Source organism: Perca fluviatilis, chromosome 6, assembly GCF_010015445.1.
Source record: "Perca fluviatilis chromosome 6, GENO_Pfluv_1.0, whole genome shotgun sequence".
Taxonomy (NCBI): domain Eukaryota; kingdom Metazoa; phylum Chordata; class Actinopteri; order Perciformes; family Percidae; genus Perca; species Perca fluviatilis.
In genome coordinates, this window is record NC_053117.1 from 19,375,387 (window position 1) to 19,399,315 (window position 23,929).

A 23,929-nucleotide genomic window follows, 5' to 3' on the forward strand; every position below is an offset into this window, starting at 1 on the left:
GCCTTGTACCGTATGTGACAGACACACATTTTCTATCATGCACACAGAAAATCATGTGCTCTTGAATTTGCTACTTGGTCTTGTGCTCTGTTTACAGCCTACTTGATTAGACTGTATAACACTGTTTACTGTATGTCTCTCACTATCTCTCTTTACAATCCCCAATCTCCTGCTGTTTCAGGGTTTGCTGATCTGCCTTTCCTCCCCAGGTGTGACATCTGTGACTTGTGCAGTATACCTCCGTTAAACTATCACACAGTATTACAAAACCTACAAGAGAGATTTAGATAAGGATGTTAAAGCTGAACTAACATATGCATTAATCGTTGGGTAAGATGAGGCGGTTGATGCTGAGATGCAAGCTTTATTGGCCTTTTATCACTTTAGGCTATTTGTAAAGAGACCACACAGAGACTTCATTATGAAGCATGCTTATGTGTTAAATGAAAATCAGAAAATAAATATATTTGTCATTTTCTTACAGAGTAAAACGTCCTAAACAGTCAGTGCAACCAATGCAAGACCATCATAAACTCATGAATGAGAGATTAGCCTACTATAGAGTTGAATAAATATCCCTGACAGTATTGTACTTTACAGTAGGCTACTTTTTACTATTTGACAACTGTAATTAATAGTTACTTTGTCAGACATATGATCAACAAATAAAATATGATGCATCATTAATCCAGCATTATATAAAAGTGCTCTTGTCACAGTTTTAAAGAGTGTATGCTGACTTGGTGAACATGGGGTTAAGTTTTCCTCCTCTGCCGAGCCTTGATCCCTCATAATGGGATGTGCCACCGAGTCGCTCTGCTGGTCTAAGCTACAGCAGGTCAACATATTCAGTGCAAGAGGCGGGACTATTTGCAGGGAAGATGAGCTGTGGACTCAGTGCTGCTCTGTGGTCTTGATTATATCGATGAGGAGCTGACTGACCGCCACACAGACATGGTCACACGTGGATTTTTGTGGGTGAGAGGACCCACCGCCCACCGGGTGGATTAACGGATCGTCGCATGGGTGTGTATCGGCGTCCCGGACTGCTCCACTCTCCTTCTCATTCCGGGACCCGGCGATGCGCTCTTTAAAGGAAACGGGTTTCGCAGAGACATCCGGAAAACGCATCCATGCGCCACGGCCAGTCCGCATCCCGATATGTCTCTGACAACACAAAGCCTGGTTTCAAGGAGCTCCCATAAGAAACCAGATATGCCATCCGGAATGGGTGCGTCAACACGGTTATTTTGCGGATGACGCTTTGGAGTGCAGTTGTGCAATGAGACAATTTGGAATTATCAAATAGACTTTATTGATAGGCGGCAACACATAATTCGACAACATGGCTGATCAGAGCAACATCCAGTCCTCCGCCTCCAAGAGTATCCGGCCTTTTAAATCCAGCGAAGAATACCTGTATGCCATGAAGGAGGATCTGGCTGAATGGCTGAACACCCTGTACGATTTGGATATCACTGCGGACACCTTTATGGATGGGCTGGGGACGGGCTGTGCCCTCTGTCGGCACGCCAACAACGTGAACCGCGCCGCGCTGGACTTCCAGCTGGAGTACCCGGAGGCTGCAAACTCCATGAAGGTGCCATCTAAAGATGTGGTCTTTCAGTCACGCAATGTTGTTCCTGGCTCGTTCGTGGCGCGGGACAATGTGTCCAATTTCATCAGCTGGTGCAGGCAGGAGCTCTGGATCAAGGACGTCCTCATGTTTGAGACAAATGACTTGGTGGAGAGATGCAACGAGAAGAATTTTGTTCTGTGTCTCCTTGAGGTGGCGCGACGTGGGTCCAAGTTTGGCATGTTGGCCCCCATGTTGATCCAGCTGGAGGAGGAGATCGAGGAGGAGATCCGGGACCAGGAGAGCCTGCGGAGTGATGCAGGGGAGCCAGTTGAGCAGAGCCCGCCCAGCAGGTGTTTCAGTCGGAAGGAGAGCAGTCAGAGTGTGGAGGATGAAGATGAACCTGATCCAGAGCCTTTCATCTGGCCGCAGAAGAGGGTTTTATGTGACATGCGCAATTTGGATGAGTTGGTGAGTTGAAACTGTACCCCCTATTAGTACCCTGATTGAACTACTCGGAATAACCCTATTTGACTTAATATTATGTGTCATAACTGCATGATGATTCACACAAGTCATCATAGATCTTACAGCTAAACTACCACACAAGTTAATCATCACTACTCATATCATGTGTGAAATACAGTATAAATACAGCTTCCCACAGGCTTCTTACCCTCTGGCCATGGTCAGAAGGGAATATCATCCAGTGTGTTTTGTGTAGTGCTAAACAGTATGAAGCAGCTGATAGAAGGCCGATCTCTCCCACAGTAAAACACAGAGAAGTGTCAAAAGTAAAGCACCCTCTCTGAAAATAGCATGTCAGTGCTATGATGGACAAGCTAAATGAAAGAGGCTGAAGATGATTGCCAACACTGTAGAGGCAGAGCTGACAACAAGAATACACCAGAAATGAGTTGACCTGTGACCTTTCAGAGAAAGCAAGAATTTGGGTGTCAAACGCACACTGACCCAACAGGTCTCTGAAAGGTCACAGGTCAACTCATTTCTTGTGCATTCTTGTTGTCAGCTATGCCTCTACGGTGTTGGCAATCATCTTCAGCCTCTTTCATTTAGCTTGTCCGTCAATAATAATCAAAACAATATCCTGCAGGCAAGAAAGATTCTTAATCATACTGCTTCTGCAGCTCCTTTACCTACACATCTAAAAATGTCCCTTTTGACAGTTTGGTTTTAATACATTCCCTCTCCTGTGGAGTCCAATGTATCCATTCTTGTTATTTGTCCTGTTGAACTGGCTGACCTTTGCCAGGGCCTGCCTGACACCAGCCAAATGTCTTGTTAGGGCGAAGCTAATGAGCAGACAGAAGACAGACCAGCGTTTGGGTTGTGAGTGGGGGAGAAGTTGATATTTTCATGTTCATGAAGAGAACAATGTCCGTCTTTGGCACCAAAGATGTGAGGGGCAGCAGAGAGGGAGGAGGGGAGACAGTCACACTCATGCTGGTCAGGCAGCAGAGCAGAGCGGCTCCAGTGTGACCTCCACAGACAGAAATAGGAGAGCATGTGGCTGAGGATGTGCGCTGTTCGTATCCAGACTGTCTGAGTCCCCACTCTCTCACTCATATGACTGAGTAGTGAGGATTAAACAAGCCGACTGCATTATCCGGGCAAAAAGATCCCAGGAAAGCTACAGAGCGTATGCCTGTCTTTCCTTTTCTGTCATCTGCACTGACATATCCCTCAGCAGTCGGACAGTGACCGTCAGACGCTTTTGACTTGACTGATTTGGGAAGTGGCATTCCCAGTCATCATGTGTCTGGTGAATAAAATCTCTTCCACCCTCCCTGTCAACCTTAGAAAACTGCTTGCATGCAAGCTGCACAGAACAGCCCACATCAGCAACATGAGGCTCTTCAACCGAGAAACCACAGTGGTACTAAGATGAGAGGCCGCAATATTAAAATAGTACAGTATTATGAAGGGTAGTTGTACCAATACATCCTGTCTAATGGCTTCAGCTGTTTATGACATATTCCCACTGGATTTCTTTTAATGTCATGGACTGTACCATTTTTGTTTTACCCAGGAAACAATCAAAATGAAATCCACATTTTGCTTTAAAGTTTGATCAATATCTACTCCATAGGCTACCCACACAGTTCTTGCTGCAAGGCTTTAGGCCTCTCTGTCCTCCATAACATCAGTCACAAGTTTATCCTGCAGAATACTTTGTATTTCTGTTTTACAACAGATTAGTGTGCCGTTACTGGAAACCTCATCACTAATAGACATGAGTATCTGACAGGGAGTAAGAGGAAGAAAGTTTAAGGGCACATTTTCATTGGTAGTTCCACTAGCCACAGCCTGCATAATCCAACACAGATTGGATTTTACAGGATGGTTTTGCTCTTTTGTTTTCATTATTATTCAGTTTTTTTCTATGCAAAAAATGCATTGACCTATTATTCATGATAACTTAATTTTGAATCAGATGTTTTCAAATACATAATTTATCAACCTATTCATGAGATGCCTCCCTAATCAGATGCAATAACATAATGATTAAATGTCATCAATGAATTACCAGGCCATTAACTCCCTCAGAAATGTGCACGGCAGCCTCAGATACTTGTACAAACTGAAATGCTACAAATGTTCAGCTTTCTTTTAGTTATCTTGTTTTTTTTATGGAAAACTGAATGTGAGCCAACTGATGGGGTTGGAAAACATCTACCTACAATCACTGTTTGTACGTGAACCCAGGACGATGCCATTACATGTCTCTGCCACCACGATGCCTTTAATCCAATTAAATCTCAAACTGACAATGTGAGCTGTACAGTGTTTGCATGACCACCAAGTATTTTATACAGGATCCTATTCATGCATTCCAAATCGCATATCAAGACCAACTTTAAATTCCAGTGTGCTATCTTGTGCAGCTCATAGCGTCTCAATGAGATTTGTACATTTGGCAACTGTATATTCTTCTATATGTTGTGTGGTAGTTGGATGATCAAACTAATCTTGTTGTTGAGTTCAACAAGACAATACACGTGTAGTGATAATAGGATTATATGTCATTATTGCGTGTAATAACAGTCTGAATACTGACAGCAGGAATATTTTAAGTAGAAGTCCCTTTAAGGACATCTGGCTATTCAATAATCACAGTAAAAATGTGTCCCCATATATATATTAAACTAAACTAAAATATATAAATAATAAACGTGTGACTCTTAATGCAAACAGTTGATGTGTCACAACAACTACCTGTTGGATACAATGGGTATTTAATCATAAGAAAGCTGTTGTCTACAAGGCGCCCTCATGTAAACACTCACCACCACTGTGTCTCCCACGGCTCTGCCGCTTTGTGCGTTATTATTACTCATATCACTGTGGGACAGTTTTCCACTCTAAAGTTGAGGAAGACCGGCGTCTCATTTCCTTAATCTTAGATTCAGTCAGTAATAAATGTTTCTTTTCGCCACTCCTGGAGATGTTGGTTTTCTCAATAGTGGTACAGACAGCAGCTGGTTCACACTGCTATATGCCCACATAAAATTTATGCTATGCATTAGGGGATTTTTTTCCATATCATCACTAGATCGGGATTATGACAGCGACTTCGATTGGATCTGTATTTTCCTATACGCTGCAAGCAGCCTTCTGCAAAGAAACATCTATCTACAAAATAAATGACCTTTTTGTATATTTTTCTAGGTCTTGTAATTAGGCCCTGGCACATACAGAGCTATGCAAAGTGACATACATGTGATCATCGAAATTACACTTACTGCCCCCATAATGCACTCTAATTGTTTGCATGTTTACTGCATGCAAGGACAGCTATAAAGTACAATATCTGAGCTTAAAAACAAGCCATTGGAGCTTCACAGCCTTCCTTCATCCGCATCTTTCATCCTTCTTCTTGCTCAGTCATATAAACTGGTTCATGTCTCTTCTCGCCCTCGGCTTCAACATTCAGCCCTTGTTTAGTCATATATGTGTGAGCCCTCATTCCCATCCCCCACCACAAGTCTTAATAAAGCAAAGAACAGTATGTCTTATTAGTGGCATTGAAGAGGGAGATGTGAATAGACTGTTGACAGCGAGGCAATCAAAGGCTGATGTATCAATCAGCGTCTTTAGATGGAGACACCAGCCGAGCAAAGGGGAGAAGGGGTAATAAAGAGAGAACATGTGTGTATTATGCCTATATGGACAGTCTGCTCCATTAACCTTATGGCCCAATTCATGCATTCAGGAAATAAAAAGGGGAGTAGACAACAGATAGTGTGCCTAGAGTGACTTCACTGTACACTCTGTTAAACCTGACTGGAATGGATGTTACTCTGGGAGGGAGAGCTACAGTAGAGAGGGGAGCTAGAGTGAAAGAGAAAAGTAGGTCATCATGCTTTGCATTGGGTCACACTCGTACACTTTGCTGAGAGAGCGTGGCACCCTTCAGTGTTTCTCCCTACTGCGTCACAGGCACTCATGTTTTTAGGGGTTTGTTATTTGTAAGTTTGTTTTACCCTCTATACTTTGCACAGTAACAGTACAGATCAGATTGCACTCCTCTGTACTATTTTCCATGCTGCAGGGTGCATGTGGAAACAGCTGACTCTGCACTTTGCATATTGCCCACTTTATGTGGTTATTGCATTGTGTTTTGTGCTATCCCCTGATCGTTTAAATGATTATCACTTATCTGAATAGGCTTCTGTCTGTGTGAGTAGTCTGGTTATTTTCTGCACCTGCCAGCAGCCTCCTCATGCTGGTCTCAGGTGGAGGCTGTCAGGATGAGAACATCAATCCCTCTAACCTCGGCTGTCACGAGGAAAAAGTGCTGAGTGTTCTTGAGCCTCATCAAAACAAACCTACATGGGCGCCTGGATGGCTCCCATGGCGTGCGCCCCATGTGCAGAGACTCGGTTCTTGCCGCCGCGGCTGCGGGTTTGATTCTGACCTGCAGACCTTTGCTGCATGTCATTCCCCCTCTCTCTCCCCCTTTGCTGTCTAGCTGTCCTGTCTAATAAAGGCCTAGAATGCCCAAAAAATATTTGAAAAACAAACCAACAAATGACTGTTTCTGATGTCTGATTTTTAACTTCCTGCGCTGGGTAATTAAACTGCTGTCTGACTGAAGCAGATGAATAATAGAGTTATTCGCCTTGCAGCATTTGATGTCCATTAGATTGATATATTCTTCCACCACCCCAATGAGCAGTTTGTCATGTGGCCAGAAGACAGGCATCGATTTTCAGAGAATGGTTTCCTTGACGCAGCGGATGAGGCCTTCCCTGGAGCCAGTATGATTAGATTTTTCACCCAGACACACAACACAGGTTTTTAAAATATACAAAGACATGTTATTATTTTTGTAACAGATAAAGGAATAGTTTGACATTTTGTATGATATGCTTATTTGCTTTCTTGTGTTTGGACGGTAAATGTGCGGTAGTTTCAGATTTTTCTGTCTCCTCTGTTTCCAGTCTTTGTGCTAAGCTAAGCTAACCAGCTGCTGACTACCCTTATATTTAATGGACAGATGTAAAAGTGGTATCGATCTTCTCATGACTCTCAGCCAGGAAGAAAGTGAGCATATTCCCTAAAAGGCAATGCATTCTTTGTTTGTTATATTATTCTGCCTTTTGCCCTGTGGAAGGTTACTGACTTTAACTGACACACCTGATCCTGAGGCATTTATCCAACTCTGTTTTTTCTGTCTCATCTCTGCTGGTCTGGCCTGTTGGACCAGCATGCTAATGGTCTCTAAATACATGTATTTTCATGATCTCTCCAGTTTGGCCCCAGGTTAAAGGTCCAACATAATCAGCATTCATTCAGTTATTTGTAATCTGCCTGCACCCCCCCAGGTTATTAAGAGAGATCATTTGGTGCAAAGGAGGTTATGAGATGTTGCATGATTGTCCACAGAGGAGTCGTTTATGCAGGCTGTCAGGACAGTGGTTTAATAGGAGTATGGAGTCTGATATGTAGCTGTCTCAGTGTTCATAGTCTTTTGGAATGCTTACTGGGTGGTGAAGCAATCATCCCTCAAGTTCCAAAAACTTTCCCTCCACCCAAGCAGGCGCCCGCAGCGTTTTCTTGTCTCTATGTGCTTATCTGATCGTGACATGGCTTTATCTTGGGAAGTTTCCAGTCATGACAGGAGATCCTCAGGGTAACATGATAAGCTAAGAGAAGAGTATTGTTGTCATTTTTTTATTCACCTTGAAAGCACTGTACATCTTATACCATCTTATAATGCTCCCAATTTTATTAACCTTTTGAAAAGTGTTTTCTGTCGTAAACCCTCCAACCTACAGTTGACTCACAGAAGTCAAATCCAACAACTGCCTATATAAATTCCTGTGGGGTGTGTTGTAATGTTTTTATTGTTGGAGATTGCCAATTACTACCCTTTTGCATAGCAATCATAAAAAGAAGCTAGTTACAGCAGGCTAGTCAGCACACCTATGTTTGATGACTGTGTGGTTGTACTGTACATTGTTTGTTGACTCATGAGGAGAGAACAGAGTAATATTCAGATGGATGTGCGGCTTCTTTGAGTACATTTATGAAATGTGGATCCCAGTGTGAACCACAAAACCAGAAATCTAAAACCAGAACTATATTTTGTATATTCACATAACCTTTAAATTAAAACCAACAGCATATTGGCTTATTAGAGTGGAACAATATTGACAATCTTGTACATTCCTTTGTTATGATACCATTTTGTTAAGCTACTGTCTTAGTGTGGCATGTTAGTCCACATTTCAAATCAGAAAAGAAAATGGGGAATAAAACCTAAACATCTTTATCGCCCCCTCCCATTTCCTCTCTTCATCCCTAGGGTTTGCTCAGCCTCTTAGTCCCTTCCATGAATGGCTCTTCAGATGTTTACAAGTCAGGAAGGAAAGGAATGAACAGATTGTTGGCTCACACTGAGCAGATATGATGTGATCTGATCAGTGGGATCATTAAAGCAATATGTACTGTCTATGTTCTTTACATTAAACTGCTTGGAGACAAACCCAGCTGCTCAATCCAAAGGAATGTCACAGCAGTCTCTTAATAATGAAAGTGTTTCTCTCTCTGCTCAAAACATCTCTTGAATTCCTGTTAAGATAGATACAGAAGATTCTCAGAATAGGGGCATGCTGTGGATTGTTTAGTCGCCTTTTCTTTCTTTTCCTTCTCAAACATCTGCAGCTCTTGCTGAAAGCGTCTCTCATGTGACCAACATGCATCCATAATTCATCCTTCAGTTTTTTCGCAATGTTCCAGCTCCACTTCTGCATGTTTACTGCATGACCTTGTCTCCCTTCTCCCCTTCTATCTCATTCTGGTGTGTGTGTGTGTGTGTGTTTTGGATTCAATGTGTCTGAGTGTACCCATTGTTGACATGGGAAGTGCACACATTTCGTGTCAAAAGCTCCACAGAGTAAATATTTCAAATGCCAGGGCTGCTATTGATTAGGTTATTATTAAAACCCTTCATGGTTCGACTGTGTATCCTGCTCAGCGTTTCGTATGAGACAAAGTGTGCGAGTCTGTCACCTTCCCTCTGGAGGAAAACGTATGACCTCAGCCGAACTGCTCTGGGGGAGGTTTTGGGAGGGAGAGAAAGGCTTTACTATAGCAAGAATGAAAAAAAGTACAGTTAAAAAGGGAAGGGTAAGGCTATGTGTGTGTCTGTTGCCATAGCAATCTTTCCATTAAGTCAATGGCAGGGTTTTTTCCAAACAGGGTTCGTCCACCTACTGACAGGATGAAAGACGAAGTGACAGAGCAGAGAGAGGGCAAGCAGATGTAGAAATGTAAGCAAAACAAAGACAGCAAAGACAAATATAGGGCTGGTCAGCAAGTGCACAGGCTAAGAATAAAGGCTGATAGACAACAAAGCAGATGAGACAGAAAAGACAAGCAGGTGAGAGGGAGGCGAGGTGAGGTGCTAAGGCTTAGCGCTGATTCCTCCCTCTTTAATCAGCATGGGAAAGAATGAGGGGGGCTGTTTCAAGAAAATAACTAGGTGTTATAGGCCAGCCTGCTCACACACACACACACACACACACACACACACACACACACACACACACACACACACACAAACACACCACATGCAAGCCAAGCTACTGTAAACAGCCAAAGGGTGGGAGCTCACGACCTGATATTTTCCATTTGATCCCTTAAATATCAATAAAACACTCTCCTGCCATTGGTAATGGCTGCCCCTGCACGCACAACTAGGAGTAGTTGCTACTCTTATCTTCCTGTGCTTTCCTCTGTCCACTTTGCTGCTTTACTTTCTCTCCCTCCTGGTTGACAAGTGTGCATACGCCTTTGTCTGAGAGAGACGCCAAGAAAAACATCAAAGTTGTCCAATCCTGTGAGAGCCCAGGCCTGTGCAACACAGGCAGATCTCGCTCCACCCTGCAGTTGTGTCTGTGCCTAATAAGCACCCCCAACCACAGCAAGGGCACCGGCTATGACTCTCTCGATTCAAAACCCAGCTGGCAGCACAGGCCTGCTGACATCATCACCACATTGTCATGTTACAGCACAGAGAGGCAGAGTATTCATTAGCATGGTCACATATGTATTTTTGTGCTTTTGTGACACTTGTGCGGTGTAACTAAATTACCAAAATGTTCTGCAGAGATGAGATGAGGCAGGGCTTTTAATGTGGTGAGAGAGCAGGGCGGGGCACCCTAACACTCAGTGGGTGCTCGGAGAGAAAAGTTGGCAGGAAGATGACGCACTAACAATCCACACTCAACACCCCCATACTCTCAGGCAGCCAAGACTGCTCATTTCTCACACCATAAAACAGATTCATTGTGTTGTTGACACATCCTGCTCAGGACCGGCAGCGCTTTGCTCATGGCTACAGATATATGTGACTAAACATGATCACATGTGGGGGCACTGACCTCAAGAACAGGAAGAGATCACTGTCAGGTTCCTCTCAGATGTGTGTGTCATGTTTGTCCGCTGTGGATGTTAAACTGCTTTTGTTTTGTTCTCCTCAGGTGCGTGAGATTCTGGGCCGGTGTTCCTGTCCAGCTCAGTTTCCCATGATCAAGGTGTCGGAGGGGAAGTACAAAGTGGGAGACTCCAGTGCATTGATCTTCATAAGGGTAGGCCCTCGATACCATTATCAGAATAGTCTGTCACTGTGAGCCATGACACATGTCTTTGTGTCCACGTTTTATGTTTATAGATTAAGGTAGACATGAAAATAAAAGTGAAAATGTTGCATTCAAGATGTATTGATCAACTGCATGAACACAAATGTTATTTGCTTTCATTAATGAAATTCCAGTCTTTAAAACATGTTTTTAATTCAGAACAAATGTCTGCACTATTATTAAGACAACATGGCAAACATACTTACGTACTTACTACCTCTTTATGCCTAATGGCATGTAGGGCAGCAACAAAGGATTGTCACTCCTGTCTGTTTAGGGCAAACTTTTGGATGGTACCCCAGGATTGATTTAGGGCTTTCAGTTCTCTCTCCACTGTTCGACGCCATGTTTCTTGGGGTCTTACCTTCTTACGCCTTCCTTCAGGTGTCCAGTGGAGGGCAGTTCTTGTGATGTCATCCTGTAGTTTTTTTCGCATGATGTGTCCAATCCATCTCCACCGCCTTCTCATGATGATGGTGTCTATGCATTCTTGATTGGACCGAGTGAGTTGTTGTTGGTCGGAGATTGTGTTATAGGCCAGAAGATACGCAGGAGGTTTCTAAGGCTCCTTGTTGACAGCTTGGAGTGGTCGCGCTCACTGTCATTCTCCAGCAGTCTAACCCACTAGTTATTTAGAAGACAGAAATGAAAATGATTGGTATAATTATTACCCAACTGTCAATGGTAAACATCCATCACAGTTTACGGAACGACCTCGTGGTTTAACTTTGAGCAAAAACATACCCGCCCACTGCTATTTGGCTCTAAATATTCTTTTATTCTACAGGGACGCCTTAGGAAGACCATTTGTGGTCAAATTTTTGTCATGTTCAAGTTTAATTAAAAAAAGAATTGGGTACTAGATGGCAATGTGTGGGTACTTTTTCATCTTCTTCTTCAGATTATTGTTACTCAGCACTTGCCAAAAATTGATGTTGATGGGTTTCTCACTTTTGATTTTACCTCCAGACAAAGTGGTTTATCTGACTAAATAGTCTGATTTAATTGACCGCTTGTGATTATTGCCCCCTGCATTGTAGCGATGTTGACAGTTATCTGGTAGAAATGACAGCCAAAACTACAACAACATAGACCAAAGTTGTAATAAACCTGAAATATCCTTAAGTTAGTTTTACACTACATGTTAAGCTGGATATATAGAAGCTACTTTGGCACAAAAGGCTGTGAGGCCTGCAGTAATTGCATGGAGCCATACGGTGTTGGCATATGGCATCATATGTTGTTTCAAGGAGAGCAGGGTTATGTAGCAACAGATAAACCACCCAGAGAACTGTAGCCTACATTGTATGTAACAGCATTATGAATCATCTCTCTCACATGAGAAAACAAACTGTCCCACTCCCAGGACTATACTTTTTACCACTGAGACACAATTAGAGCTTTAGATCGTTTCCTGAGCCCTTATCTTGGCTGTAGCCTGTTTCTGCTGGACTGCTTGTCTCAGTTTCAGTTTAAAAGCTGCCACCCAACCCAAATCAGGCCTCACAGGAATGGGCAGGAAGGCTGGTGGATACCAGGGATCGATTTGGTTTCACTTACCTAAAATGTGCCCCAGCCAGATTAATGGACTCGTTGGATGGCATTCCATGCGGTCTGCATTTACATTATAGGTCTGTAATGTCAATATTTCTTCACATTTAGTGGCACCACTTGTTCCAGACAGGGAGATGTGATATACACTATGTGAAGCACACACGCCTGTCTGAGAAATAGCTTTTTTCTACGTTCTCCAAAAGTGTCATGTGTACTGAAATCCGTGGGACAAACTGTAAGGGTCTGTAGAAAACTATAGGAATGCGGAGAGGAGTTGAATTTTGTATTTAACTTTTTTTTAAATCAAGACCCTCCCCATTATAATTAATATTTTCTTTGGAGTTCTTGACTTTGAAAAAAATGCAACACCCTCCACCTAATTGTTAAAAAAAAAAAAAAATACCACAAATAACTCAAAGAGGCAAAGCATATAGAAATAAAGATGGTGTAATTTCTAAAACTTGGAATAATCATTTTTACAATAACCACCAATGTACACATTAGCAGTGGAAGTACCAAGATCCAAATTGATGGCAAACAAAATGATTCATAAAACATCATACTTTCTGTTATGATGCAGACAAAAGTGGTTGTCTGTAAATAAAGTCCTGAAACAGAGACAGGATTTTTCTCCTCTGCATTTTCATTTCATGTCATAATCCCAATTATGAGCAATTACGTGCACTAAAGCTATCATTAGCGGCTGTTTAATTTAATTAATTTAATTTAAATTAATCATGCGAGGGAAGGCTGAAGTATAAATTTGGGGAGAGGAAAAAATAAGACTTCTCCTCCCTTCAGCAAAATTAAAAATACATAATCTCTCCCCCCTTCTAATAATTTCCTTACAGTCCCTAAAATGGATTGTAATGGAAGTGTTTGATTAATGGAAGCTCGTGTTTGGAACAGACATTTTAAGATAAGATAAGATACTATCATACTACTACTACTAAACATAATGGGACAGACATGCCTGCCCTGCCCGTTTGCAGAGAGAGAGAGAGAGAGAGAGAGAGAGAGAGAGAGAGAGAGAGAGAGAGAGAGAGAGAGAGAGAGAGAGAGAGAGAGAGAGTGTGTGTGTGTCTCTGTCTGGGAGCCTTTTGACTTGTCAGATTATCTCTCTCTACACACTGTCTCTACCCTCTCCTCATTCCTCACTGGAGATGACAGTGATCACACATATGCCTGAGTAGCTACAAGTGCGGCCAACACACTTCCCTTATTCTTCTGAAGGGAGGAAGCGGGCAGCCGCTTTAAAAGCCAAAAAACCCTATTCAGCTACCAAAGCTCTGACAAGGATCTTGGGCTGAACGAGGACATGAAGCAGAGAAAGCTAATGGGCGAACGGGTCATATGAACAGAGGGGGGAGTTAATAAGGCGTCTTTGTCCCTAGGGAAGTCGCTCCCTAGAAGGAGGAGATGCCTTCAGTTGTGGGGCACAACAGCTGAAATGAACCATGAGCTAAATTTTTGAGCTCACCAGCCATATTTAAAAAGAAATTGGTTCAACACGCCCCCACAATGATGACAAGAAGTCTCTCTCTGTTCGCTGTTGCCATAGAAACAGGGATTGGGTCTCTTTACACTGAAGACTGTGATACCCCTTCAGTGGTTGGGAAATTAGGCAGCTAAGCCATAGATCTAAAATGAAACGTGGTCCCATGTCGTCTATTTAGCCTCAACAGACTCGTCAGCAGACTCTTGCTGCAGAATTATGTATAACATGTGGAATGCATGATGAGCTTGTTGGATATGACAACAAGTGATATAGAATTCAATAAATGAAGATTTAGTCATACAGCATTTTAAGACCCTTGATAATTCTTGTTATAGTCATATAATTATCCCGCTCCAGTTACACAAAGCAAGGTAACACTTTATAATAACCATTGCTAATAAATGTTAAATTGATATTTAATTAAACTTAAATTAATAGTTATTTTACTGTTAACTAACAACAAAATGATAATTAATTATGTTTACTAATTAAGGGTTGTGCTTTAATTTATGTTATTTTAACAGTTTATTTTTGTTCACATCAAAACATTTTATATATTATAATAAAGGTCCATTGTGTAACGTGTTTAGTTGTTCATTATCAAAATCTGTGTTGCCCGTTCACAAACTTGTCCTTTTTCATGAATATTTACCTCCACCATCAATTCCAAGTATTCCTTTTGGCTTGAAATTTTACATTTGCATTCGCATGAACTGGGGTAGATGCTCCATATTCATGGGCCATCTTGAAATAAGTTAGCCGGTAAGGGACATACAGGACATTCTGCTCCGCCTTTCGTGTTTTCGCTGTCACATGATAAACTCGCAGGTGCTGCTAATGCTGCTAATGGGTATCGTAGCTTCCCGGCCCCGGCAAGTTTGAAGAAGGAAACAAGGAGCACCACATGTATTCAAAATCCAAATTTCAGAAACAGGAGTCTTCTTCTTCTTCGCCCAGAAAAAAGAAAAAGGATATTGAAAAGAGCAAGAGACCGGCTTTTTGAAGCATGAAGGCTACCGTAGCTGTAATACCTACTTTGAACTGCGTGGTGTGAGAGAGTTGATTGAGATATATGATCTCAACGCTAGATGGGAGAAATTCCTACACATTGGACGTTTAACTTTTTGTTAATGATTAAGAAAAAGTTTATAAACTGTCAATAAGCATTTTTTGGATGTCTGTTATAAAGTTCGTATCGATACCGATAGTTTGGAAAATGCCTAATATCGGCCAGCCGATATATCGGTCGGGCTCTATTATATACCTATTAACTAAAGATGAATTAACTATCAATTTACCATTTATTAGTGATGGTTATTATAAGGTGTTACCGTATGGGGATCTCTGTTCACTGACCTTTTGTGATGTTTTTATTGTGGAAATTATACATGAAACTCGTGCAGCCTTTCACTGCAGGCACATGTTGCCCCCGCAGCATCACACAAACAGTAAACCTGTTACTGACATTCCGGCGAGCAGAGGAGAGTAAGCAGTTTATACTCTCAGGTCTGATAGAGATAAGCAGATCAGCTGTTTCGATGGATTTGATGTAGTAGGGGCGCAAGGCCGATGAAAAGACTTGTAGTGGATTGGCAGGGATTGTATTAGAGAGAAGGTGGGGTCAGACTTTGGTGCACATGTCTGTGTCTGACAACAGTCAGGGACCCGGAGATGAGGCGCTGTGCCATGTGCGATTTGGTGGAAATAAACTCTGTGCCAGTCCACGCAGATGTGTCATTATGGCTTTGCCTTGCCTGCCGTCTGAGACACGGGTACAACCTTTAAAACATGTGGCTGGCAGACCCTATTACACAACCCAAGGCAGGGGGATGCATCCACGGGGCTCTCACATCAGGCAAATTGTGTTGCTTCAGTGAAGGCAGCTTCTGCCTGCAGGGAGTGAGGCTCTTCGGTCTCATCTTGTGGATGTGTGTGCTTCAAAGAGCAGACGAGAGTAAGAAGTGACATATCCACCGACCCCCCCCCCCCTCTGTTATGGCTATCCAGGCCCCCTCTCCTCTTTTCTCCTCTCCTCTGTAACTAAAATCTCAGAGAGCATAGAGGACAGCAGGAGTGAGTTGTTACCATGCTAATTCACCCTGCTCCCCTCTGAAATCACGGGGAAGCTAGCTGAGAGGCATGAGAGAGAGAGGCCCAAAAAAAAGAGCACAGCACTTTGGCTCTTTCTTATGCTACCGTACTCTGTTTAATTGTGAGTTGGCATGGCAATGAACAGCCCTCATAATGGCAGCAGCTGGGGGGGTGATGTGAGAGAAAGAGGAGGTGTGGGGGAGGGAGATGCAGGGGCACGGGCAGGGGTGCATCTAGATGTTACGTAACACTGAAGACCGGCCAGCTTTCAGCAAGCCGCCCCACTTGTGGAATTTGCATATCTATTGACCGTGTGTGTGGTAGTGCAGTATATCAAAAGGTTTTGCCACTTTATTTGTGCATGAATGTGTATGTTACTTTCTGTTTATCTATTGAAGCCTTGTTTTCTCTTTTCATCCCTCAGGTCCTTCGTACTCATGTGATGGTGCGTGTTGGAGGGGGCTGGGACACATTAGAGCACTATTTGGACAAGCATGACCCATGTCGCTGTGCTGCTTTCGGTGAGGTCACTTCCTGTTCCCCGTCAGCCCCTTATAAAACAACTTACTTGTTATGTCTCGGAGTTGCATAATTCATAATGCATTTAAGATCATAAACAAATGATTCACATCTGCTGTACTGTTTTCAGACTAGGAGCAGACACTGTGAAGGTCAGCAAGGTTGAGAAGTAGTGTTTGTCATACAGTCCTAGGAGACACAAACAAATAACTATAACTAATCCAATTTAAAATTTCTCTCATTATACACATTCCGATTTTTGCTGTTGACTGATTTGACATTGTTATATCGCCCAGCAACAATCAGTCTGTTTCATACTAAAAACCACAAACGATACAAAAGTATTTCTAGCCAGGGAATGTAGGCCTTCAAAATGATGAAGTTTGTAATGGAAAATGTGAAGTCACTCTTACTCTGTAATCGTCTACTGCTATACCTGATTCCACAAAACATCTGTGTAGCAACTCAAATACTTTTTTTTTTTGGCTTATAAACCGAAACTATTCAATGTTTACACTCACTATGATTAGCAGCACAGAGCACAGTGATACATGCCCATAAACAAACTGCTGCTGAAGTGATGATGTCAAGGGCCAAGCGTCTGGCCTGAACAGCTGACACTATCTGAAATCATAATTGGTGCTACATTTAAAACCACAAGAGGTTGAAGATCATAGAGTATCAAGTGATTACAGAAATATGCCTTTGTGTTTTATAAATGTTCTCCCTAAATAGTGGGACCATCAGCATCTTGCTGTGAGGGTCTGTCTATCTCTGGCTCAGGGAAGCATACAATATGTTATCTACTGCTGCTAAGAGCTTGATGACATTGATGTGGTTAGCTATGATATATTTCTAGACCTCTAAATGACTTGTATCCTTAGTGATCGTACAGGCTGTCTGACAATGTTGGTTAAAGATCTGTCTTAAACACTTCATCAAATCAATTTGTCTCCACAGCCCACCGCTACCACCAGGCTAAAGCCAGTGGCCAAGGTCAGGGAGCCCAGAGCAAGTCCTCGAGCGCCCACTCCTCCCGCTCCACTAGCCCAGGTCCACACTGGCGAAATGATGGCATCGCACCTTACAAACCTACAGACAGGCGCTCCTTGGAGCCCCCCTCTGCTCCATGTGCCTCTTCTTCCTCCACGCGGCCCGGCCGCGCACAGAACCCGTCTGTCACCACCGAGCTCGACTCCGGCGCAGCACGCACTCTACTTCCACGGCCGCCACGAGACCGCTCAGAACCTCGCCACTTTAATCCTCTCAGGTGAGTGTTTGCGCCTACTCAAGTGTGTGGATAAGTGTTGGGATAAGTGTGTTACCACCTGGCAGGTCACACTCAGTGTTTTGCTGCTTGCTTTGCCCACAGATGACCCGTCAGACATAACACACACACACAAACAAACACACAAAGAACTGGGAATATACACAACAAATACACATGCCAGGAAGCCACAGATTAGACCAGAGCAGATTTATCTAATCTCAGGTGACATTGCCAGATAAACCCATCTCAGGCAGCCAGCCTACAGCACTTCCTAGTGGCTACAAGGTGGACACCAAACACATTTTCTCAGCTCTTCTTTCCCCCAGTCTTCTCTCTTCTACTTTTCATTCAGTTAGTTAGACTATCGACTGCCTAAAGATGGCTGTGATTCTGTGTGAGCTGTGCTCCTGGATGGCAAACAGATGGTCTGAATTAGTATGAAGCCAGTTACAAATGAAACCACACATCAGTTTTCTCTGATATTCTTCTGAAGCGGCACATCAGTGATAGAGAAGTGGCATGTTAAGGCCATTATAAGTGGCTCTTTCTATGGGATATAAAGACAATAAAATGCCATGTAGCTGGTAAAAAGTTTAGTTGGTGACATACCTTCCCTATATGTCAGAGTGTGAAGGCACCATTGTTTAACACATTTTGGAGCTGAATGGTGGTTTACTTTGGCTTCAAGCCAATGTGTGGCTCATTTCTGTATTGAGAGATGGCTCAGACCAGACGTCAAGGCAACAGCTCATTGGAATTAACCCTGTGTGGGTGGGTCATCCTGTTTCAAATGCGCCAGACTAGATAAAGACTAATCTGACAACTATCCCTAGACAACTGTTCACAGCTAACTGGGGAAGTAGGTCAACAGGTGGGCTCCATGCAGGCAAGTTAGCGTGCCTGAAAATATACAAGTCTAATTTCTAAGGATAACTTTAGAAGTTCGGTGTAATAAACACAAATTAAAGGCACAACCTAACTGAAAACAAAATTGTATCCTTACCACTCAAAACTCAGGACGGCAGCATGCTGACATTCCTAAACTGACTGACGGGTCTTTTAATGCATGGACTCTTTCTAGACAACAACTTAACTGTTTTAACACTGTTTTCTGATGCTGTAAAAATATAAATAATATAATAATAAAATATAAGATATAAGTGAGTAAATCTTAATAGTTAAACAAACAACACACCCTCTGCTGGGTATTTAAATATCCAATTTACAATACATACTTTATTGATCTGTACTCAACAAATCGATCAAGATTTTTTTCCTCCTGTATGTGCAAGTAAGGAGCTGATAATACCTGATGGTGCGTGACAGTGGAGTGTCTGGTTGAGAATGGGGAAAATCTACAAAACATTTGGGGTAATATTATGAATATTAATTACTCTTTTCTACATTGTAGGAATAAGGAGACAAAGTTGCCAGTGACAAGACGTCTGTCTGGAGACAGTGACTCCTCTACAGCCTCCTCTAAGGGAGGGGGAGGAGGAGGAGGAGTAGGGGGACGGTACTCTCAGGGTGGTGCCTCACGACGTTCTGGTGATGAAGTAGTCCTGCTTGTCAATCGCAAGGAAGGGAAGCATGTGATAGAGAGGCCTGGTGCTGGAAATCAGACCCCATCCCTGCGTCCCTCACTGCCCCGTGCTCGCAGTCAATCTCGGGAACGTCCTGGTCTCGCTCCAATACTCAAACCGAACCCACCACAAGGATGCGCTGATGGATCGCGAACATCCCGCACAGAGAGAGGCCGCTCTCTCGGAAACGAGGGCCCGAGGAGGCTCCATGCACAACGTTCCCACAGCCAGAGTAAGTTAACCTGCCGTACTCGGTCCAGTGATGCCAGCCCAGGACCCGCTTCCTGCTATAGAGACCCTCAGCCCCCACCTCCGGACAGACGAGAGGACCTTCGGGGCAAACAATTGCCCCCATCCTCTCCCAGAATAGGTGGTGGGTTCACCAAAAGGCAGTCGTCCTCATGCTCTAACTCGCCTATTAAAGGGGTCCAGAACAACAACAGCAGCCCCAGCAAAAAAATTATAACTACTCCCAGACCCCCTGCACCTCGCTCACCCTCCATAGGAAAAGGCAGACTTCTGCCACCAGTCACCTCAGGAGGGCGGCGTTCACCTCACTCAACTCCCCGCAACTCTCACCATCATACTGCCCGCTCCCCTCGGACATCACAGGGCCCTCGCTCTGCTGGGCGAGGCCACCATAGAACCTGGTCTGGCCTGGAGTGTCAGGAGCCCGAGGAGGAAGGACTAGGCCTTGGCTTCCAGATGTTGCCAACACTAGACCCCCAGAAAGAGCTGGACTTGTATCGCAGCTTTGAGGCTGAGTTTCTGGCCAATACACAGCAGGCTAGAGGAGTGTCTTGTAGAGCGCCAGAAAGAGCGAGCCTGCAGGGAGCTGGGACACATTTAATACCAGCACCCGCTGATCCTAATGTCACTGACTCTGCCTATTCCTCCTCTAACTCTTCCACCTCCTCCCTGAATGTGGGCGCAAAGATAGGAACTCTGCCTGACCTCAGGGAATCCAAGAGAACTAATTCCCGTCATTTCCCACTGGAGGACTCCTTAAATTTACTTCATGGACACAATTTTGGAGGACCACACAACTTAAGTCAAGGAGCGCCTGAGCACTGGGGGGAGCGTGGAAGGGGTCTCAAGAAGCTCCCAGCCATCTCTAGCTCCATTGAGGAGAGAGAACCTCCTTCCTCCCTGCCTGGTCTTGGAGACACAGACAGATTGATGAATCAGGTCCCCTCACAACCTGCTTTCCACTGTAGGAATATGAATGGAGACCATGGAGGTTGTCCTCCCACAGGGGGGCTGACAGGTCAGCAGGGTCAGCTTGGCTGGGGCACAGGACCTGAAGGAGATGTTCCTCTGGAGAATCACCAGCCAAACCTCCCTCATGACCTAGAAAATGGTGACAGCAGTGACGACCTCCCGCCCCCAGAGGCTTGTCCGTCACCTGTGCCTCTTCCCCCCTCTGAGGACTGCTCCTTCCAGGATTCCTCTAGTGAAACCTCTTCCATGTGCTTCAGCCTGAGCGAATCACGTTCTGAATCCCCCCCACCAGCTTCACCACCGGCCAACGGGGACTCCGAAGGAGAAGGGCTGCAGACTAAGAAAGGGCAAAAGAAGGCACACAGCGTAGCCCCTATCTCTAAGCACAAACTGAGAGGCAGGTTGAGGCCTCGCACTGACAACAGGCCAGAAAACAGCCCATCACGTATCCCCACACCGGTCAGCTACAGAGATCTGCAGGCTTACGACACGTTTTCCCCAAACCACACCCCACCGCTGTCCCCTCAGAGCTCGCGCTCTACTGGTCGTCCAGCCACATGCAAGAGCCTGCACCAGGCTTTCACAGATATGATCCATCCTCAACCACGTTCCCCAGCAATGGGCAACAAAGATTGCTCCTACCCTGGACAGTCAGGGAGCCTGAAGCTTGGATGTAGCACAGATGACACAGGGGGTTGTTGTCATGAACAAACTTTGACTACTGTGTAAAAAAAAGACTTGAGATTGGGCTATAGACTTTCATTGCATGTCTAACACTCCTTCTTTTTCACTTAGTTTCTCCTCTGAATACCTGCAGGGGATTCAAATTGCTTTTATGTTGCACTCAAGCCAAATTATTTATTACCAAAGGAATGGTCTTTAATATTACTTTTACTGTCTTTTCATGTGTGCATGGGGATGCTTTTGCCAATCATACGGTTTGTTTTTGCAAAGACACTTGTGAAATTCTCATGGTTGATACAGAGAGATGGAGAGAGAGCATATGTGCTGCCATGTGCCCCACTGAGGGGCATGGTGAAGTGCCAGGGATTTTAAGCTGCAACTCTATAAACAGTGTCAACACTACATCTTTAGTCAGATGGATTGGCTCCCTCTTGTGGTTTGCCACAGCATCTCTGCTTGCCTTGATAGTCAAAATACTGGTGACTGTGATATTTTCAGTCTACCCTCAGTTGTGTGTTTCATATAGGACTCATTATACTCACATTTACAAAATACTAATAGGTAACAAAGACAAAGGTACCCCCATCATTCCTCTGACATTATGAACACTACATGCACTACCAATCTCTGTACATTGGTCTGCTGTTATTAATGTATGATGCCACCTTTTCACAACAATTAATGTAGTTGAGATAGATATCTGTTTTTAAATGCTTACAGGTGTTCAAGATTCTGTTTAATGCAGTAAAACATTTTAACTTTATTTCTACTCTTACGTGGATTAAGTGAAAAAATATGAGGAGCAGTGAAGGTTGTATTACTTTGTGTCATTGTCACTGAAACAGAATTGTTGGAAGCGACTCCTCTGACCAAACTGTACTCTGGAATACATTGCTACATATATACACATGTCTAAGGCTTAGGAGAATGAATGTGTAAATACATGTTGATGTACTCACTAATACATGTGGGTATTGTGTATATAAAAAGGCATTGAATATACAGTTATTGTACATATCACTGTATCAGTTCTGTGCTGCCTTAGCTATGCAATATTGGTGTTGGAAATGCCTTGACAATTCCCTTTGCCTTAAAATATATTCGCAGGTTAGTTTTTGAATGTTTTTGCTCAACATCACTAAGATCTATTCGTTAACACTACATTGCCATCATTAACTATTTATGATAAAAGAAATTGGAGAGTTTGAGTGTGAATGTGGAAATAAGTAAGGAACATTGCCAATTTAATCATTATACTTGATGTAGGTGTAAAATTCATGTTAAAGATATATAATGTATTGCCTCTGAATACTATTAGTTGTTTTGAAACACAAGAAGCCAGATAACCTACTTAGCAGATGGATTTCAAAGACACGACACAATCTGTGGTGACATCTAGTGGCTAAAGAAAGACATGTTTTATTAACAGTAAAAAGGGACACTGTTTTCTGTTTTTGGAATGTGTTCTGGGGCTGATTAGAGCCAATAACAATGCTATTATGAGGGAAAGTTTGATGAATGAAGAATGACTTTGACTTGAGTGTCTGAATGTGTGCAACAGTGCATGAATAATAGATACTGTAACTGGATATTAGCGTTCTCTTGTGAAGCTCGTGCACAGTTGTCAAGAGTATGAGAGGCCAAACCCCAGCTACAGTACTTCTGTACTTTGTAAAATATATTTGAAAGTGGAAAAGTTTGGCTTGTTGTCCAGTAAGAGAAGTTGGTGGCCATTTTCTTTTGATGTGTTTACAATGGTTGTTTCAGTAAAAAATACAATTTCAGTAAAAAAACAAAAGCAACATTTGTGGATAGCAACTTTTTGCTTTTTGGCACTGACACTAAATGGACAAGAAAAAAAGAAGCGTGTGCATGTATTTGTGTATGTATGGTATGAGAATATTTACAGAGTTGGAGTGAAGTGGGGACTGATGTAGGTCTAATTTATTTATTTATGAAATTTAATTTAATTTTGGGCTCAAGTGACATCTGTGTCCCAAGTAAAGTTAAATGAGCTGTAAGTGTTTAGGGAAATCTAAATGAGGCGGGCCCAGTGATGTATAAACATCAGGCATTTTAAGATTTGTTTCTCAACAGCATACTGTAAAGAGACATAATCCATTAGAAATGTTGCCAGTTTAAAAAACTGGTATGAAACAGACCAACTAAACACATTTTTGCAATATTCAGAGATACAGTAATATGCACACCCCTAATTGCTACAAATCATTTATAATGTGTCAGTATTGTTAGAGCTACATATGTAGCTGGTTATTGAACAGATCTGTATGAACAGATTTTTACATGCATTCTAATTGTTTTACATTTGAATTTGTTTTGGCTTATTTGAAGATATTTGCATTTTGATCAATTGGTGTTTAAAATGCACCAGCTATGTAAACTGTGACTTTATACAAACATATGGTGACATTCATACAAAAGAGTGCTAATCTGCTCTTTGTCCTGCACAATTTTGCAAATTTCATGAATCTCTCTCTCTCTCCTTCTCTCTATCCCTAATTAGTGAAATCTGAATGTTCATGATTCGACAATTTCTTGTTTGCTAATGTTATTTTCAAATGTACAGATTGCTTGACATTGTGGAATTTGTATGTATGAAATAGCAATACTGCAACATTTCACAGTTTTTGTTGTTGAAAATGCTGTCCAGTTGTTCTTGTAATAAACATTTTCCTCTGAGGTTTATGAATTATCTCTCATTAATTGTTCATATAGGGCTTTGGTCACAGCAGTGTGCAGAAC

The 23,929-nt window shown here is 42.9% G+C and overlaps 1 protein-coding gene across 1 annotated transcript; it reads left to right on the forward strand.

Annotated features, from left to right (window-relative positions):
- Window positions 1-807: 807 nt before the first annotated feature.
- Window positions 808-23,867, forward strand: gas2l1 (growth arrest-specific 2 like 1). Its single transcript, XM_039803802.1, has 5 exons — window positions 808-2,047; window positions 10,588-10,695; window positions 16,314-16,410; window positions 17,369-17,678; window positions 19,090-23,867. Exons 1-5 carry the CDS (start codon window positions 1,346-1,348, stop codon window positions 21,209-21,211), a joined length of 3,339 nt encoding a protein of 1,112 aa, XP_039659736.1. The 5' UTR covers window positions 808-1,345; the 3' UTR covers window positions 21,212-23,867.
- The last annotated feature ends 62 nt before the right edge of the window (window positions 23,868-23,929 follow it).

Excerpts from the sequence above, each read along its gene's own strand:
- gas2l1 (XM_039803802.1), top strand. The coding sequence starts at position 1,346 with ATGGCTGATCAGAGCAACATCCAGTCCTCCGCCTCCAAGAGTATCCGG. Across the intron at positions 2,048-10,587 it reads TGCGCAATTTGGATGAGTTG|GTGCGTGAGATTCTGGGCCG; the intron begins GTGAGTTGAAAC and ends TGTTCTCCTCAG. Across the intron at positions 16,411-17,368 it reads ATGTCGCTGTGCTGCTTTCG|CCCACCGCTACCACCAGGCT; the intron begins GTGAGGTCACTT and ends TTGTCTCCACAG.